The sequence below is a fragment of the Megachile rotundata genome, chromosome 6 (assembly GCF_050947335.1).
Source record: "Megachile rotundata isolate GNS110a chromosome 6, iyMegRotu1, whole genome shotgun sequence".
NCBI classification, from domain to species: Eukaryota; Metazoa; Arthropoda; class Insecta; order Hymenoptera; family Megachilidae; genus Megachile; species Megachile rotundata.
Window position 1 is genome coordinate 8,996,509 of NC_134988.1, and position 21,707 is coordinate 9,018,215.

General features: G+C 33.0%; 1 protein-coding gene across 8 annotated transcripts in view; it reads left to right on the plus strand.

The window, feature by feature from the left end:
- LOC100883627 (uncharacterized) overlaps positions 1 to 21,707 on the plus strand; it is a 427,612-nt gene that overhangs the window by 363,337 nt on the left and 42,568 nt on the right. For all 8 annotated transcript variants that reach the window (XM_076532931.1, XM_076532938.1, XM_076532939.1 and 5 more), the window contains exon 6: positions 15,196 to 15,335. In XM_076532931.1, the coding sequence (XP_076389046.1) occupies positions 15,196 to 15,335 (140 nt within the window). The remainder of the gene's footprint in view (positions 1 to 15,195; positions 15,336 to 21,707) is intronic.

Here is a 21,707-nt window from a genome sequence, read left to right on the forward strand (position 1 = left end):
CCCAAAATCCTAAAAATTCCCCAAACATCAAAACCCCAAAGTGCTAAATATTCCAAATCCTCAAATTCCCAAAATCTTAAAAATTCCCCAAACTTCAAAACCCCAAAGTGCTAATCCTCAAAGTGCAAAATTACTAAATCCCAAAGTGCCAAGGTTCCAAAATCTTAAAATCCCCAAAATCCTAAAAATTCCCCAAACATCAAAACCCCAAAGTGCTAAATATTCCAAATCTTCCAAATCCCAAAATTTCAAATCCACGAAATCCTAAAAATTCCCCAATTTTCAAAACCCCAAAGTGCTAAATATTCCAAATCCTCAAATCCCCAAAATCCTAAAAATTCCCCAAACATCAAAACCCCAAAGTGCTAAATATACTAAATCCTCAAATCCACAAAATGCTAAAAATTCCCCAAACTTCAAAACGTCAAACTGCTAAATATTCCAAATCCTCCAAATCCCAAAATATCAAAGACCCAAAATCCCAAAATCCCAAAACCTAAAATCTCACTTCCCAAACTCCCCAACCCATAAAATAAAACTACCTCAACACGCGAAACGTTTCACAATTTTCCCAAAGGAAACTGCAAAATGTAACATCAGTTATTTGCCCCTGGCACGTTCTAAGGGCATGGAAGAGTTCACTCATCACTAATCGCGTAACAGTTTTTGCGATGAGTGGCAGAGTCCAAAGTGACTATCAAATAGAAAGAAACATGAAAGGTCGAGTTGGGAAAAAAAAAATGGAGAAAGAGGTAAAGAGAGTGAGAAACTAGACGCTTTTCACTTGGTGCGAGCACGTGATGTTACAGTTCCGCACAAGGTACAAGTGCTTCCTCCCCCTAGCCGACATCTCTTTTTCCCTCTGTGTGCGAGAATGGGGGATGAAAAAAACCGGCATTCATGACTTTCATATATAGGGTGTCCGTGATAAGTTGTTATAATCTCATTACGTGGAGAAGATTCAACAGAATTGTTCTCGTAATAATTACATGGAGCTGTTTATGATAGGGGAGTTAGCATTTAACTTAAGGGACAGCGTTAGTAGGTATATTAAAGTAAAATGGCAGTTTAATAATAGAAATTGTGTTTATTTAACGTGGAATGTAGAATTAATATTTAATAGGCGGTGACTTATATGGAAGATCGTACTGTAGCAATAAAACAGGTTATAGTTTAATATAATTTATTTGCTTTGAACTTGATGTACTCTAGTGATAGCAAACTTATTATAAAATTGTAATTTATTATTTTTATATATATATATGTATTAGAAGTGCAATAGGACTGTTTATATAACAATTGCGTACAATAGAACAATTAATGATAGGAATGTAGCGTAAGACTCAGTGCAGATGGCGCCACTAGTGCGTGTATCAAACTAAAATGGCGGTGTGACAATAGAAAATATATTCACTTAACGTCTAATATAGCTCATCCATGTTTTAATATTTGATATAATAGAATGTCTTTTATGGAACATTGTAATATCTTAGTGAACTTGTAGCAATAAATAAAATAAATTACAATTTAGTTACAGAACAAGTTTTACTTTACTTGCTACGAACTTGTCATAATGGACTTACTATGAACTTACCATAGTTAAATTGTTATAAATTATAATTTATTATTATTGCATATGTATTGAAAGTACAGTAGAATTGTTTATATAACAATTGTATACAATAGAACAGTTAATAGTAGGAATGTTAGCGTAAGACTCAGTGTAGATGGCGCCACGTATGAAACTAAAATGGCGGCGTAACAATAGAAATTGTGTTCACTTCACAACTATTATAGCTCACCCACATTTTAATATTCAATATAATACAATTTCCATTATAAAACTCTGCAATGTTTTAGTGAACTTATAGCAATAAATAAAATAAATTACAATTTAGTTACAGAGCAAGTCATAATTCACTTGCTACGAACTTGTCATAATGGACATGCTATGAAGTTGTTACAGTTAAATTGTTATAAAACTGTAATTTATTTTTATTTGTATTGGAAGTACAATAGAATTGTCTATATAAAAATTGTATTATATAAAGTATCTAATAATAGAAATGTTAATACAAAACTTATAGAGGGCGCCACTAGTGCTCACATCAAACCATAGTATGTCCATATAATAATAAAATTTGTGTTCAAACAGAATAATTATACTTAAAAATTAATACTTTACAACTAATACGAGGCACAACTTACAATCCACTTATTATAAACTTGCTACAAACTACTAACAAACTACTATTTATAATTATTCCATAATTGAAAATTCAATAGAATTGTATGTATATAACAAGTATACTATATAAAATGATCCACAATAAATAATAAATAAATCATCATTGATTTCCTCAGAATACTCGAACAATGAAAGTACACCATAATATAAAATTAATCAAATTGAATTGAGTTGATAAGGTATATAATTGTATTACAAAATGAGTATGGAATAATAGTTTGGTAAGATACGATCATTAATGCTAGAACACCCTATACAAGATTTTTGTCGACCCACTCATTGTATACATATGCAGTAGCACTCGGCGTGGTGTTGTCATGGTAACAACATTGGTTTGCACGAAGTTGCAGCCGCAAAAGCGAAGGCGTGACAAATAGGGAGAAGAATAGACAATGACGATGCTCCAGTCTCTCGACGGGACTCTCAGCTTCGCCGAACCGAGATCGTTCGTGCCTGTAACGCCATCCGCTCGCATGCTTTGGAGTCCATCCAGCTCTCGTTCTTTCTTTTCACCTGCCACCTTTTCACCCCTTCCAATGCGTTACTCTTGCTTAGGAATACTAAATTGAATCGATGACGATTTACCTGCGACGTCTGGGATAAATTCACTATTGCGTTATTTCAATATTTGATGTGTCTCTACATTTTATATTTCTATGCCCTGTATTTCCACGCATTGTAATTCCACGCGTTGTATTTTCACGCGTTGTAATTCTACGCAATGTATTTCTACGAGTGGTTCTTCTACGCGGTGAATCTCTACGCGTTATATTTCCACGCGGTGTATTTACACGCGGTATATTTCCACGTACTGTATTTCCACGCGTTATATTTCCACGCACTGTAACTCCACGCTCTGTACTTCCACACGTTGTATTTCTACGCGCTGTACTTCCACGCATGGTATTTCTATGCGTTGAACTACCACGCGTTATATTTCGACGTGCTGTATCTCCACGCGCTGTATCTCCGCGCTCTGTATTTCCACGCGTTGTATTTCTACGCGCTGTACTTCTACGCATGGTATTTCTACGCGTTGAACTCCCACGCGTTATACTTCCACGCGTCGTATTTCCACGCGCTGTATTTCCACGCGTTGTATTTTCACACACTATACTTCCACGCATGATATTTCTACGTCTTGAACCTCCACGTGTCATATTTCTACGCACTGTACTTCCTTGCATGGCATTTCTACGTGTTGAACTTCCACGCGTTATAATTCCACGCGCTGTACTTCCACGCATGGTATTTCTACGCGTTGAACTCCCACGCGTTATACTTCCACGCGCTGTATTTCCACGCGTTGTATTTTCGCACACTATACTTCCACGCATGATATTTCTACGTGTTGAACCTCCACGTGTCATATTTCAACGCACTGTACTTCCTCGCATGGCATTTCTACGTGTTGAACTTCCACGCGTTATAATTCCACGCGTCATATTTCTACGCGTTTTATTTCCACGCGCTGTATCTCCACGCACTGTACTTCCACGCGCTGTATTTCCATATGCTGTATCTCCACGCGCTGTATTTCCGCGGGTTATATTTCTACGCTCTGAATTTTCACGTATTGTATATCCAGACGCTGTATTTCCACGCGTTGTATACCCACGTCCTGTATTTCCACGCGTTATATATCGACGTGCTGTATTTCGTATTATATCTGCACACACATTGAAATTAAAATGAACACCATTGCCACACGATTGAAATGAAAGAACCTCGTCTAAATTATTAATTTATAATTCACCAATTTATTCTCAAATTTTCTATCTAATTATATATAAATTATTTAAATTGTTAAATTACCAAATTAACATTAATCTTTCAAAAGTAGGAACGCTTTCTTAAAGTGCATTACCAAAGAATGAATATGAAAATGTATAATTGCATATCAGTTTGTTTATTTAATTATTTATCAATTGTTTAAATTATTAAATAAAAAAAGTGGTTGTTAGTTTTATAGGAAAGAGGAAATTTTGTCACGTTGAATTATTTTGAAAGGAATATGGAAATGCGGAAAGGGTAATCGTTTTTGTAGAAAGGGTCTAAATAATCTTATGAATATTGGAAATTTGAAGACAGTTCTTGTGAAAAGAGAAGTTGAAGGAAGTATCGTTTGATCGCCCTATGGAGATTGTTCGTACATGGTGTGCTCTTCAAGTGCGTACTTTGGAGCTCATCCAGACTTCACACCCGGTGCTTTCACCTTCCCCTTTCTCATCCTATTTTCCACACGCTTTTGAAACGGTATGTTTACAGCACCCGCGTATATGTAGAATCATTCAACCCTTCAGTTGATAATCGAGAAATTGGATAATTGAACGTTCGTTTATTTCACAAGATGCTGTATTTTGATACTTAGAATTTTTTACTGTTAATTTTTCATGTATTTTAATTTACATAAAAAAATTATAAAATTCATCGTCAACAAATGGGAATTCGTTAAATTTATTATAACTGAGATATTGAAACAAATAAAAAAGGTTCACAATTTTTATTAACATTTGTAAAAAAATTTTCAATTAAAAAAATTTGTTGAAGGTAAAATATTATTATAAAATGAATTAACAACAATTATATTAATATACTTCATATTTATTGAATTATTTTACAAAAATAAAATAATATTCATATTTCCAACATTTTATAATTGCAAATCAATCTCGAGGATTTGCATATAACTCGACGGAAAACAATTTAGTTAACAAATAAGCTCTACAATATTAATTTGTAAAATTATATTTATCTTACAAACTTAAATTGGATATTTTATCATTTCTTCGAGCAACAGGAAAGAAGGAATTTTCCAGAGCTCCAGTTCTCTGAATCTCATGATAATTAAATTTGTGTACCCCTCCATTGAACATCGGGCCGGATTCCATTTAATGTAATCGTATATTTCTATTGATTATCACGTTATAATTAATAGCACGATTTCCACTCGAAGCATCGTAGCTCTGCATCGATATCGAGAAGGATGAAAAATGGATGGTGCCGATAATATCGGCATACTCTCGTCATTTATCTCCCTGTTCATTTATTCGATGTCGTTAAAAGTGAACGACTTTTAAGCCGGTATTAATCTGACTCTTGACTCGAAAGCACGGCAAAGACTCGAGAAAAAGGTACATTATAAGATAGCAAAGCTGCTTTCCTCGGTATTATTGCACCTTCGCCATTATCATAAAACAGTCCTTAGAGATAAAGAACGGTTAAATTCGCAATTCAATAGAGAAATAAAAAATTAATATATGCTATAATGAAAAAAGCGTGAGAGTCGCGTGGAACATGGTAATTACTGTATTCGCCGATAGAGGGACATTAATATCAACTTTCTCGCAAGTACTCGTTCAGTGATCCATCACTTCGCAGGTAATCAAACTTCAAAGTTTCATAACTTCATTAAAATTTTATCGAAAAGTACTACAACAAAGAGTCAATTAAAACTTGAACGTTCTACTTTTTTGATCCTATTAACCGACTTTTATCTTGAAGGATAAAAGATATAAAATTCTTCTTTCAATGAGTGCCGCCTAATTATTCATTTCACATTAAACTCTATGTTCCATAAATGGTACAGTCTACAAGTTTCTATATTCAGAGGTACAATATGAAAGGGATTGACTAATTTTCATTTAAGAGAAGAGAAATTACATTAAGAAGATTTTTAACGAAATTGAACTTTCATTTTTACAGTTTCACATTTTTCGTGTGAAGCTTTAATATTCTTCTTTTATGATTTTTCTGCATTTATACTTCTATTGTCTAATGTTCAAATCGGCAGTATGAAATTGATGTACTTTATGTGAGTTTCAAGTATAACGTTTTAATCATCAAAGTTATATCACTAACAAAAAAGTATGGATATATTCTTTTCTTTAAAAAAAAATTAGACTGCTTTGCAGAAGAAAGGATTTTCTATAATTGTGTAAAATTTCAAGCAAAATGGCATATTAATAGTCATACGTTCTCCTTGTTGTTAAGTTCAAAATTGAACTGAACTCTCGTCACTGCCTCACTGCTATTTATACCGTACTGTCCAGAAAACTGTCACTGCGCATGTGCACGCGCATGCGTGCGTCTGATACAATTACTACGCATGCGCACGTTACGAAAACAACTTAAACCTGATTGCAAACATAATAAATATATAATTTATAAGCAAATAAACCGAATAACTATAATAAAAGAGTATAATAACTATTATACCATTTTCTTATAAATCCGTTCCTCCAAAAAAGTCAAAATGTTACAACTGAAAGACTAAAATACGAAAAGAAAATGAATAAAAAGAGGAAAAAGTGACAATGATGATACAAGTTATGGTATACGACGCTTCGTTTCATAAAAACCAGAAAGAATTTGCTAAATTTACATAAGCGAAGCATAAACAATCTCAGAATGTGCTCGCTGATAATGTGGACTTTGCGAGGTAGGAGAACAAACCTGTTATGAAAATCCTCGAGCGGCGAAAGCAGGGCTATAAGCATGAATAAATAAGTGATATTAAGATCTACTTTCTCTCTTCTTTTCCTTCTATCCTTCGAATATCACAAGTGTTTCCTTCCTACGTACATACTGGGTCCTGGTTCGCGGTTGGTATAATATGCCATTCCTCTTCGCTCTTTTTTTCTTCTTATTCTTCTTCAACAACTTATTTCGTTCGTGGACACACTTCGGGCGAGCCCTGTGGCTACTATTCAACTTCTCCGCTCTTTTTTGATAGACATTGGCTCCGGCTAATATACAAGCTAACGCTGATTATGATAATACGTTGTAAGTTGTCTGCAAACTTATTTAAGATTAGACCACCGAGACAAAATTATTCTTGGTAATAGAATTTGGAGAATGTTGGAACAGACTTGTTTTTTCGCCAAAAATTCATGAACAGCGACAGTTCACATGGTGCGTTATCATGCAACAGAAACCAAGAGCTAGATATTCGGGCCTCACACGAACGATCCTCTTCCACAAATGTTCCATAACACCCAGATAATATTCGCCATCAACATTTTGTCCCTGTGGAACGAATTCCCGAAGTATAATTCCTTTAGAATCGTAAAAGCAAATTAACATTGTCTTCTCTAGGGACTTCTGGAATCGCAATTTTTTGATTTTGGAGAGCCTGGAGATTTCCACGTAGCACTTTGGCGCTTTGTTCGAGGTTCATACTTGAAGCACCAAGTCTCATCACTAGTTACAATTGATTCCAGGAATGTACAGTTTCGTCTGGCTGTTTTGATAAGATCCTCGCAATATTCAACGCGAGCAATTTGTTGCGCTTGCCTGTGATTTTGTGACACGGTGACGAAAGGTTCTGTCGCATTAAACGCTATAAGTTTACGATTCGTTGCTCGATTCCAATAATGATTGTTATGTTTTGTAGGGGAGGTATACTGTTTTCAGATAACATATTGTTTTGATAGATGGCGCTAGTTTTCCTTAAATTTAAAAAGTTCCGTTACTTCTCCCACATACTGTGTATAACAAAGACGGTTAGGTTAGGTTGGTAGACTGGTAAGGTAGACTGATGTAGAAATTAGAATATTGCTTAGAATTCAATAACATGTTATGTTTAATTTGACAAGGTTAAATACAAGATTGAATTATTTATTTAGAATTTTATTTTTAGTGAAAGAATATTTATTTGTTCAGTATTAGTAAAAATTTGTGAATTTATAAGTTATGAGTAGTTTTATTGTTTCGTCACATATTTTCATAAAAAATTAACAGAAAGAACGATGCAATCGGATTTTTACCGGTGTTAAAAATTTTCGACAATAATCGTAGCGATATAGTTATATCTTACGCGGTCCAGTAATTAGTTCATTGTGGAACATTGGGGTCAGAAAATGGTTGAAACCGTGACCAACAAATTCAATTGGTTCTTCAGCGAGATATCCTTGATTATAACGAGACCATCGGGGGATGAAAGAAAACGGCAATGATATTTTCCACCCGGTTTTCGACTCCCAGCACGTTTTTCCGTAAATTACGAGGCGAGTTCCGGTTCGCCCTTTCACCGCTGTGTATTCTCGATTTTCCACATTGTATCTGTACGCGCGAAGAATTTTTCGTGCTTGATGAAAGAGGGGTTATTAACCCTCATTGATAGGGTGCATGATCTCAAATCTTTATGTGTTTCATTCATATTTTTATTCGACAAATAATCACATTCTCCTTATTGATTCTTTGTGAGAAAAAAAACAATTGCAATTTGTGATATACTTTTTAAAGTTAGAAATTTAGAAATGATCAAACTTTGCATATTTGAATTATGACTTTAAAAATTTAGAAATCAAATGACTGAAAAAAAGTAATTTTTTTCTCTAAAAATGACATCAGAATTTGCATGAAAAATTTACAAATGAGAGAACAAGAAATGAAAATATTAATTAACGAAATAACGTCGAAAGCATATAACGTGGTACAGCTGCAGCACCGTAAGGCGCAGTAACTGCGACTAACCTCACCTCTCTTGCTCTTCTGTTTTCCGCCAACCAGCAGAAAGTTTCTGTTCCCTTTTTAAATTATTTTAGAGCAACGAGAAGGTCGAGAAAGTTTGTCCCGTGGTAAACTTACGTGCCACCACGGGATCAAGGGGGAAGATGAGGTCAAGAAGAGGTTCCTTATGTATTCTGCAAGCTCAGGTTTACACGTTCGAGATATGACCAGAAAAATCCAAAGTTTGTGGCTGAGAAGTGGTTACCGGAAAGCTCGCGTGTGACGTGCATAAGAAAATCTTCGATCCTGCTATTCTATCCAGTGCTCTCGAAATATAATTTAGTTATCAAATTTTTGATCGTCAATTTAAAACCAGTTGGAGTTTTGATAACTTTTAATCAAAATTTTGGAATGGAAGTAGAGTACGATTTTGGTGTGTATGATTTTACTTATATGGGGTTGATTTGTTAGAATGATATGTGCAAAACAGAAAACCAATCATATGCTAAATTTAATTGGCTCATTTTTGAAATTTGATATTTGGAGAAATTTTCATTAAAAAATTTGAGAATTGTGAGATTTGCGAATAGGTCTATAATAACTTGTAACATTCTGAATTTAAAGATTTGTGGATGAATTGAATATTTGAGTGTTCGAACATTTTAATAATTGAACAATTGAACAGTTGGACGATTGAACTATTGAAAACTTGAATACTTGAATAATTGAATACTTGAATGATTAAATACTTGAATGATCGAATACTTGAGTGATTGAATACTTGAATGATTGGATATTTGAATGATTGAATACTTGAATGACTGAATGCTTGAATGATTGAATGATTGAATGATTGAATGATTGAATGATTGAATGATTGAATGATTGAATGCTTGAATGATTGAATGATTGAATTATTGAATGATTGAATGATTGAATACTTGAATGATTGAATACTTGAGTGATTGAATACTTGAGTGATTGAATACTTGAGGGATTGAATACTTGAGGGATTGAATACTTGAGTGATTGAATACTTGAATGATTGAATACTTGAGGGATTGAATACTTGAGTGATTGAATATTTGAGTAATACAATACTTGAGTGATTGAATACTTGAGTGGTTGAATACTTGAGTGATTGAATACTTGAGGGATTGAATACTTGAGTGATTGAATATTTGAGTAATACAATACTTGAGTGATTGAATATTTGAGTAATACAATACTTGAGTGATTGAATATTTGAGTAATACAATACTTGAGTGATTGAATATTTGAGTAATACAATACTTGAGTGATTGAATACTTGAATGATTGAATGCTTGAGTGATTGAATACTTGAGTGATTGAATACATGAGTGATAGAATACTTGAGTGATTGAATACATGAGTGATAGAATACTTAAGTGATTGAATACTTGAATGATTGAATACTTGAATGATGAAATGCTTGAATACTTGAATGATTGAATGCTTGAATGATTGAATACTTGAATATTCGAATGCTTGAATACTTGAATACTTGAATGCTTGAATGCTTGAATGCTTGAATACTGGGATAACTGAACAATTGAATAATTGAACCTTCGAAACGTTAAAAATTCGAATACTTGAATAATAACGTAGCTCTATACAATTAAGTCGATTATTATTACCATAAATTAAAGAATTTAATATGAAATACCTCCTTAAGTAACTACTATTAACAAGATAAAACCAAATATGATAATTCAATGTTTCTCTAAATTAAAAGTTTCATCAAAACTTTTAATAACTCGAATGCTTGCCACTGACCTTTTCTTTCGACTCAACAATATTTATCATCTATAATAACTTATCATTTACGAATCGACAGTATCCTGCAGGAATTCCAGCTCCAATCTCTTTTCAATTTCCTTAATTCTTTTTTTCATTATTCACTCGTTAAAGTTTCCGTTCAACGCGTCCAACATTCCGGTCTCCTTCACCGACCCAGTCAACCGCGGCAATACTAGAGAACGGTATTGGACTTCTCGTCTTCGATGAGCTGTTTTATTTTTCTTCCGTATGATTCATTCGATTGAACACGACTTGTGGTTACAAGGACCGGCAATATATTTTCGATATTACGAGTCGACATTCCCCGCTACGCTCCCGCGAGTCTCCTGTATTCTTTACATATATCGCTCTAGCGTGACTGCTCGGTTAGCCGACTTGATAAAATGCCGATGATCCTCTTTGGAATAATACCTCGTTCCGGGCACATTGTGTTGTCCTTGCTGAAAATATTTTCTGAATCGATTTCCTGCTGGAAAAATTAATATTAGGTGTACGAATGTTAGATTTGTAGTCGATGATTGCAAAAAACAGTTAGTTTAATTTTTTTGAAATTTCGAGAATTATAAAATTCCACAATTCCAAATTTCCATAATTCCGAAATTCCACAATTCCACAATTCCACAATTCCACAATTCCACAATTCCCAAATTCCAAATTTCCAATATTCCAATATTCCAGAATTCCAGAATTCCAGAATTCCACAATTCCACAATTCCAAAATTCCAAATTTCTAAAATTCCACAATTCCAAATTTCCAACATTCCAATATTCCACAATTCCACAAATTCACAATCCCGTAATTCCAAATTTCCACAATTCCCAATTTCCGCAATTCCACAATTCCAAATTGCCGCAATTCAAAATTTCCAATATTCCAATATTCCAGTATCCCAGAATTCGACAATTCCATATTTCCAAATGTCCATAATTCCAAAATTCCAAAATTCCAAATTTCCAAAATTCCACAATTCCAAATTTCCAGTATTCCAATATTCCACAAATCTACAAATTCACAATCCCGTAATTCCGAATTTCCACAATTCTCAATTTCCGGAATTCCGCAATTCCAAATTGCCGCAATTCCAAATTTCCAATATTCCAGTATCCCAGAATTCCACAAACCACAATTCCATAATTCCAAATTTCTACAATTCCAAACTTCCGCAATTTCAAATTTCCGAAATTCCACAATTCCAAATTTCCAATATTCCAATATTCCACAAATCTACAAATTCGCAATCCTGTAATTCCAAATTTCCACAATTCCCAATTTCCGCAATTCCACAATTCCAAATTGCCGCAATTCCAAATTTCCAATATTCCAGTATCCCAGAATTCCACAAACCACAATTCCATAATTCCAAATTTCTACAATTCCAAACTTCCGCAATTTCAAATTTCCAAAATTCCCGAATCTCAATATTCCAATATTTAAAAATTCCTAAATTCCCAATATTCTAAAATTCCGAAATTGCATATTTCTAAAATTCCAAAATTCGGAAATTTCGAAAATCCCAAAATTGCATTGCCTAACGAAATAAAAAAAATGAATCCTTAAAACATTGACACATCGTTTTATTACACGCAATTCTCCCATAAAAAAAATCAAATGCATATTATAAATATTTATTAACATATTTTCGATCGTTCGGTAGAATTATAGTAACGAACACGAAGGCCATAACTTTCCGATTTTTGTGCTCATGGACGTGTTCATATAGCGGATGTTCTTAAAATAATTTTCGCATGGCGTTACTAAAAGCAGTTATAAGAGGAAAGGGCCATAGAAAGGAATTGAAGTTCAGTGTTGCCAGGCTTCATAAATTTCCATAATAAAGCCAAGCTGTACTTCATAATTGTGTTCCATAAAACATACATAAATCGTTTGATTTATTAGCTTTCACAGGACCATTAAATTACATTTTTTCGCTTTTAACAACGAGCCCTCCAAGTGAAACTAGACACATTTATTATGAAACTGCGCCGGTCGACAAGTTCGCAACAGCTGCAAACACGCAATTTAAGGAGCATAAAGTTTTACTTAAAGTTTGTTATGATTTGCAGACGTACGCCGTACTTCCGGCTCGTCATTAGAATTACTGGAATTGTAATTTGTAACATCCGTCTTCATTTTAATTGCTTTACTACTCTATATTGAATATTTAAACGATGTCTCTCTTACCGATGCAAGTCTTGAGTAATTAAATCATATTTAATATCGAATGTTTATTATAAATATTTGTTAGCATCTAATACATTGAAAATATTATTTTCTTACTATTTTTGTTTAGCTTATTAATAAACATATTCAATATGTATGTTTACTTTTTTTTTTTAATTTTTCATTATATTGTCATGAAGCAGTAGCAGCAGAAAACTTATATAAATATAGAGACAAGTTTTAAAATTTGGAAGTTTTGGAAAATTGTAAATGTGAGTTTATATATATGCAAATGAAGAAATAGAAACTTAAAAATTTCTCAATTTGAAAATTTTGAATTTGAAAATTTAAAAATTTATTAGCTCCTTATCACTTGTTATACCCATCACTACTCTAACAATTCTTGCTGGATATTTTTACAATTGTCAATGCAAGAGGAGATCTTAAAATTGAAGAGTTTATAAATCTGCAAGCTTGAAGAGTTGTAAACTTGCAAATTTTTCTAATTGACAATTTGTGAATTTGAAAGCTTGAAAATTTAAAAATTTATTAGCTCGTTTGCAGTTGTTATACCTATCACTACTTTAACAATTATTGCTACAAATTTTTACAATTGTCAATGCAAGAGGAAATCTTAAAATTGAAGAGTTTATAAATCTGCAAGCTTGAAGAGTCGTAAACTTGCAAATTTTCCTATTTGACAATTTGTGAATTTGGAAACTAGAAAATTAATAAATTTATTAGCTCCCTTGCATTTGTTATACCCATCACTACTCTAACAATTATTGCTGAAAATTTTTGCAATTGTCAATGCAAGAGGAGATCTTAAAACTGAACAGTTTATAAATCTGCAAGCTTGAAGAGTTGTAAACTTGCAAATTTTTCTAATTGACAATTTGTGAATTTGAAAGCTTGAAAATTTAAAAATTTATTAGCTCGTTTGCACTTGTTATATCCATCACTATTCTAACAATTATTGCTGAAAATTTTTACAATTGTCAATGCAAGAGGAGATCTTAAAACTGAACAGTTTATAAATCTGCAAGCTTGAAGAGTTGTAAACTTGCAAATTTTTCTGTTTAACAATTTGTGAATTTGGAAGATTGAAAATTAATAAATTTATTAGCTCCTTTGTATTTGTTATACCCACCATTACTTTAACTTGTTATACCCATCACTACTCTATGTTTCTAAATATTTTTATAAGTAAGAAGAGATCTTAAAATTGAAAAGTTTATAAATCTGCAAGCTTGAAGAGTCGTAAACTTGCAAATTTTCCTATTTGACAATTTGTGAATTTGGAAACTAGAAAATTAATAAATTTATTAGCTCCTTTGCTCTTGTTATACCCATCACTACTCTAAGTTTCTAAATATTTTTACAAATAAGAAAAAATCTTAAAATTGAAGAGTTTATAAATTTACAAACTTAAAAAATTGTAAACCTGCAAATTTTCCTATTTGAAAATTTTAGAATTTGAAAGCTTGAAACTTAAAAAAATTAAAAAATATAGTACCCAATAAGTCTATCGCCACTTTAACCTCGGATAAGTCCCTCCCTGTATAAGTATGATCGTATACCCATATCAGCAGCAAGACCCTAGGATCTAAAGTACAAGTAATCAATTAGCAAATACTGATACAGGCCATCAGTACCAATCCCATACCCCCATGTTGCGCAATGGAAATTAGTCTTAGACGTGTAGACAATGGCGGATTTCAGATAATAACGTGCAGTTGATCTGATTAGTACATTACCTAATAAATGGCTACTGCCTACCAATCAATTACTACCACTGTATTTGATCGTCTGATCGAGACAGACAATTATATCGATTAGGTAATATCAGAAATGAGGCAACGAAGGGTGATGCAAAGGGTTTGCAACCGTGTCAACCAGGTTTACGAGCTGATCCGGAGTTGGAAGCGTGATACAATTTGTTTCTACTAACATTAGCTGCGCAAAGATAGTTAATTAGGCGGTACTGTTACCGATGCTAATTAACGGATGCGTTGACGCTAATACAATATACTCTCGTAACTAGAGGTGAGAGGATTTTGGAGGCGAAGTAACTAACGGTACGCTTCAATTATCCATTAATGGAACACGATGGTACAATTCCGTTATTTGCGAGATTGCGAGGTACTGCACTTTCACTGGTTAAATTTTCTTTTGTTCAACGTAAGCTGCCGTCAATTGTTTGTACTTGCAATTGACATTTGATGAACATTTTATATTCAGCCTTTGAGACTCGTTTAAACTCTGCAATTGTAGGACGAATTATCAAGATCTAACCTCAAACTGTGTTAACCTTAAACCACAACAAAAGTCACTATATAATATCACCAATATAATAGCCACTTATCAAACGATAAAATTTAACTTGTAACATGTCTCAAGAAATGAAAAAATGTTACAAAATAACATATGTGTACGTCAATTTAAGGTTTAACATTTGATGAAAGTGTACTTTGCTGGTACTTACGAGTCTTCTTTCTTTGTGTTGTTTCAGAGCAAGGACAGAACACAAACAAGAAAAAGACAACATTTTCGAGACTACTTCGAGGACTAAAGACGCACAGGAAAGAGAAACAAGCACAAACTCAAGGTTCCCCGAGGCATGGTCGTGCAAGGATGGGTGTACCTCAAAGAGTAAGTGTGTATCTGTGTACAGAAACGTAATCCCATTTAAACCGGAAGTTGATTCAGATTTCCCGCGTAATCTTCGCTCGACAGCAATTTAGACTCTGTTTCTTTACTTCGCTAGTTTCTGTGAGTATTTCTTCATTTGTTTTATTCTTCATGTTTATACTATCATTATTATTTAAAATTTGACTGAAGTTGACTGCAGTTAAAACCATGCGTTTAAAAAAATTTATTAAAATGATGTAATTACTTAATGTTTATAAATAATTTTAATTGATAACTGCTTCTGTTATATAAATTAATTTTATAATTACTATTGAAAGATAATAAATTATGCTTGCCTATTAAATTATATTGTAAAGTTACATTATAATTAAACGCTATAATTTATTGCAAAAGAACATATAATTCAACTGCAAGTATTTTTAACAATATAAATTAATAATTAATTAAATTGTAAGAAGTAGAGCTCTACAAAATAACATGTTTAAAAAACATTCATAACAAAGAACTACCATAATTTTTTCCCAAATTTAAATTTGTAATGTTCAAAAAAATTAAACAAATAATAAATCTGTATGAATAATTAAATCATTTGACACCAGATGCTCTAATAAAATTATATTTAAATTATGAAAAATTGTTATAAAGTTATATTAAATTGTATGAATATAAAATTATAGCAGTTTGTAAAATACAATCGAAGATCGAAAACAACAGCAGACAGGAATTTCATAGACACATGGGAAATCGAGGTAACCATTATTTTCGGTTCATTGACAAAGAAACTTGTATGCATCAGCGAAGCGAACCGTTCACCTCCGAGGATTAAAACTCCTCAAGATTTCCCAGGTGTCATCGATCGCTAAATTCTTCTATGCTGACGATCCAGACTCTGGAAATTACGATGCAACGTCTAATTTCATTTATGAGTTTCTTCTGGGATGAACACGTAATCGATGAACAGTTGTCCTTCGTTATTCACGGTTTCAATGATTTTTCTTTCAATTACAAATGGTTCCAATCTACTCCAATCATAACTAATTTTGTTAAATACTTGACAGAATATATAATAAATAAAAGCTGAATATCTAGAGATATTTAGAATTGTATCCTAATAATCTAAATATCTAATAATTATTTAGGTCTGTTAAAAATAAAGCTACCGTCACTGTTTCCGGTGAATCCAACATTCTGAACCAAGAAAGATTTATATTTGTTCTACTCGTTCATTATTCAAGAACGTACTTTGTTACCCAGTAATAGCTAATTGCCTTAAATGCTTGCCAAAATATGTAATAAAGAAGAACTATCGTCAGAATAATTAATCAGGTCCATTAAAAATAAAGCCACTATCCATTACACTTTCCGAATTCAATCTAGCGAAGTGTTAAACAATTCTGAATCCAGAAAAGCGTCATTTATATTTGTTACACTCATCCATTATTCGAGAACCGAATTACAATAAATTATATTTAATAGCTTTCAGAATATACAATAAGTAAAAGCTGAATAATTAATTAGGTCAGTCAGAAATAAAGTTACTATTCGAATGTGGTAAAGTAAGCCAAGAAAAGAATTTGTTTGATGTTATAATTAAACGTCATCTCGATTATAGTTATCGAGTGAGATTGATGAAGTAACTGCAGAATTTCTTCATCATCCTCCACTCGAGGTCCTTTTATCTTTAGGCTAGAACACGACAGGTACATCATCATATGGCGGCAGAGAGATCAGACACATAACCCCCTAAACGGCCACTCAAAGACATTCCTCTCGCTTTGACCTTGGCACAAAGTATCACGAACCTTGATAGTACTTGGAATGAAATTTCCTCGAGAGCCCTCGATAAAGCACTTGTATGCCAGTAGAGCGTCGTTTTCGACTCTCGGCTTCGGAACCTCTGACCATTCTGCGATCAGTAGAACCACTCAACATTGGGCCACAAATTCCATGACTATACTAGAGAGAAGAATCCAGCTACGATGGCGCATCACGAACGAAAATTCAATTATGAACGGATGCTGGAACGATTCGTTGCATAAGCTATGACGAGAGGACGGGTAGAGGAGGCATTTCATGGCTAAAGATCATCAACCATAGTCAGTGGCCTTTGCGTGGCGGAAAATGTCTGACCTGTGATGTCTGATACATAAATTGGCTTTTAACGCGTTGGCCTCAGACGATATGGACGTTTATTGTATTGCCGTTAGGGAATATTTGGTCTGAGGTTTTATGGCTTATTAAGATTTTGTTATTAATTGAATTTTGTGTGCAATTACTATTTTATGTGATTATCTCTTATACAACTTGTATGTGGAAGTATAACCTTGTATAATTATATATGATGCTATAAACTTATACAATTACATATGGGACTGTAACCTTACATATGGAGGTATGATTATATGTGGAAGAAAATTATATAATTATTATATTTCAACCTTATATGATTGTATGTATAATTACAATGTTATTAAGATTACTTTACTGCAACATATTAACTGTTTTTGGACGTCTAAGAATTATTAATCATGGCAATTAGTGATACTAAGTAGGGACTATAACCTTACATATGGAGGTATGATTATACATATGTGGAAGAATATTATACGATTATTATATTTCAACCTTATACGATTGTATGTGAAATTACAATATTATTAAGATTACTTTACTGCAACATATTAACTGTTTTTGGACGTCTAAGAATTATTAATCATGACAATTAGTGATATTAAGTAGGGACTATAACCTTACATATGGAAGTATGATTATATGTGGAAGAAAATTATATAATTATTATATTTCAACCTTATATGATTGTATGTATAATTACAATGTTATTAAGATTACTTTACTGCAACATATTAACTGTTTTTGGACGTCTAAGAATTATTAATCATGGCAATTAGTGATATTAAATGGAGAATGTCGAGAACGGGGAAGTTAGCAAGAGTCAAGCTGGAGGGCGCCACTAGCGCGTATCAAACTAAAATGGCGGACACTATTAGAAACTGTGCTTACATAGTATAAGATTCATAAAATATGACAAGAACAAATTTAAAAGTAAAAATACATATACATACATAATAGCAGATAATGATTAATAATATACATAACTATTCTTGTCATATAGCTAAAGATTCTTATGTTATTTGAATACAATTATTATTAAGGAAAGAGTAATATATTATAACATTTTTAAAATAATGTAATTAAAAATTAGCTATAAATATTACTAAAATCACTCTCAATTTCAGTTAAATAATAGACTTTCAGATTTTGTATATATTATATTAAAATTCATAATTTATGATGCATTGTGCAGTGCATTCTTCGTCCATTTTCAATCATGATAGTCTGAAATCAAAGCTAAATGGTGATTATATAAGAAGGAAGAATTTAGAATATCTTTGACAATATCAAGATTGTTGAAGTTAATAAAACCCTATAATTAATAAAATACTTAAGAGGGGCAATGCCTTTAGAATCTTAAAAAATTACAAAATTTTTTTCTATAAAATGTTAGTGTAACATCTTAAAAATATTGTCTCAACTTTTTAAAGTGAAATACGAAACCCTTTTGAAATTATGGCCGATTAGCGCCGCGGGTATTTACGCGTTCAGTGCGGAGGACTGAAACTTTAAACGCGTTTTTCTCAAAACTACATTCTTAAAATTGGCGTGGCTGATAACTCAAAAACTAGTTTATCAATCGCGCTCAAATTTTTTGCACTTATCCACGACAATACTATCTAACATATGAACCTAAATACATGAAATAAATTGAACATTAAAGTCCTTTTTATTGCAAAACATTGCAGATATTTTCAATAAAATTCAAAGTTTTTCTTTAAAATCGCGCCATTTCTTCAATTTTACGTATTTTGCACATTTCTGAGTTTCATCTACTAACTGTGAATGTTACTTTTCGAAACATTCTCTGCAAACTTGCTTCAGACCAATATATCTAAAGCTAGAACGATTCACGAGACACGCCAAAACACTTCCAGAAAGGATTGTCATAATTCCGGCATTTTTAAATATTTTGCAAAACAGAAAATATTCTGTAATAGGCAATAGCTATAACAAATTATACCCAAAATTTCGAAAATGCAAAACAAATGTGTCCTATAAAAAAAAATTCACAAATATCAGCTTATTTTCATCTGTCTAAAGGTATTGCCCCCTTAAGTTAATTAAACGTGGCCTAACAGTCACGAATTTCTGCAGTATCAGTCCAGTTTCCGACAAGCACCGATGGACTATTATTATCGTGAATACTGTCGCCATAACAAGGTACGATCATACAAGTCGGTATCGTAACCACAGTCAGCTCCGCGTCCAGTCGGTTCAGGACGCCTGATAGCTGTAATGGAAGGCATCCAACGAGTTCTCGCAGGCCGCGTACAGGACAGCGATTCTAACAGAACAGAATATTGCAAACTGTCAACAGTGTCGTACGTCTGTCCCTTGTCGACACCACTGACCGCACATTGCCGTTCATCTTGTTTCAAGCTTGACTCCTGCCAGTAATCCTACAATCTGCAGCGTGTATGGACGTCCGACAACAAAACAATATACTGTAATCCCTCGTATTTTACAGTTTTCGTCTCTACGGCTTTCGGTTATTAGAGACTTCGATTATCCGCGGTTCTAACTGCGATTTTAGTTATGGTTTCGATCAGCCGGTTTTAGTTGCGGGGGCTTTCGATTATACGCCTCTATCTACGACTTTAGGCCTTCGACCGCGGTAGGTATCTAGTTATGGATGATTTCAGTTATATATATTTCAGTTAGTATGTAGAATAAACTACATCAATCTTCTAAACATTTAATTCTTTTTATATTTGTCAGTATCGAAAATTTTCTTCAGTTTTTTCTGGGACATTGAACATCGATTTCTATACAAAAACAATACTTAGACTCGGAAAGATCGTATGCCATCGATATTTTTCTACGAAATGAAACGTAAACTCCTATATGAAAGAAATAATTATATTCTAATAAAAATGGAAAAATTTCAATCTCCCCAAGTATTTTTGTAAGGAACGTTTCTTCGAACGGAATAATTACTTTCGAAAGAATGGAAAAGTTTCGAACTTTCTCATAGCCCGATATTTTTCTACGAGATGAAATGTAAATTTCTATACGAACAAGAGGATAATTACATTCTAATAAGAACGGAAGTATGTCAAAGTTTCTTGCGATTGTTATTATTTCTTTGCGACCGTTTCACCGACAATTGGTTCATTGAAGGCATCCCGAAAGTTGGCCGGCAAACGTGGCCGGAAACGGTAAGAATTGGAAGCTCGGGTTTCTCCTCAACTTTCACGGAAATTGCTTATCCGCGCTGTTCGTTCTGGCTGTCCATTTTCTTGGTGGGAAGACCGTTTATCCTGCACTTTTCCCAATCGTTCGTGCCCCATCTCCAACACGTAATCAAGGATCGACGCTTATCCTTGCACACGTCGCAGTAAGTCGACTAGGGAAACGTATTGGTCATTAGTGCTCGCGTCTTTCGTTAGTTGTTTCAACTTGGCTATCCATTAGCGTTACTGCATCACCCTGCCACTTGGATAGAAAACTAATGGCTACAAGACGTTCAACCCAGTAACATTCTCCATTTTGTTTTTCCTCTTTGCTCCTCAGGGCTTGGTTATGTTCTCGCATATTAAATAGCTTATATCGAAACATGGCTATTCTGACGTGTGTTTCAATTTGAAATTTAATGGGTTTTATAAAAATTGGTATATAGATGTTTCATTGACATTCTTATTATGAACTACATATTAATTATAGTTTACATGAAGGTTATGTCTGTTGCATATCAATTTAAAACGTAAGAATAAGTTCAGTAAAAATGTATATATATGTTTCATTGGCATTCCTGTTGCAAACTAGGTACATATTAATTATAGCAAACATGAAGGTTATGTCTGTTGCATATCAATTTGAAACTTAAGAATAAGTTCAATAAAAATGAGTACATATGTTTCATTGACATTTCTGTTGCAAACTAGGTACATATTAATTATAACAGACATGAAGGTTATGTCTGTTGCATATCAATTTAAAACGTAAGAATAAGTTCAGTAAAAATGTATATATATGTTTCATTGGCATTCCTGTTGCAAACTAGGTATATATTAATTATAGTATACATGAAGGTTATGTCTAGTGTTGCATATCAGTTTGAAACTTCATAATAAGTTTATTAAGAACGAGTATATAAATGTTTCATTGACATTCCTATTACAGAGCTGTTACATATTAATTGTAGCAAACATGAAGGTTATGTCTAGTGTTGCATATCAATTTGAAACTTCATAATAAGTTTATTAAAGATGAGTATATAAATGTTTCATTGACATT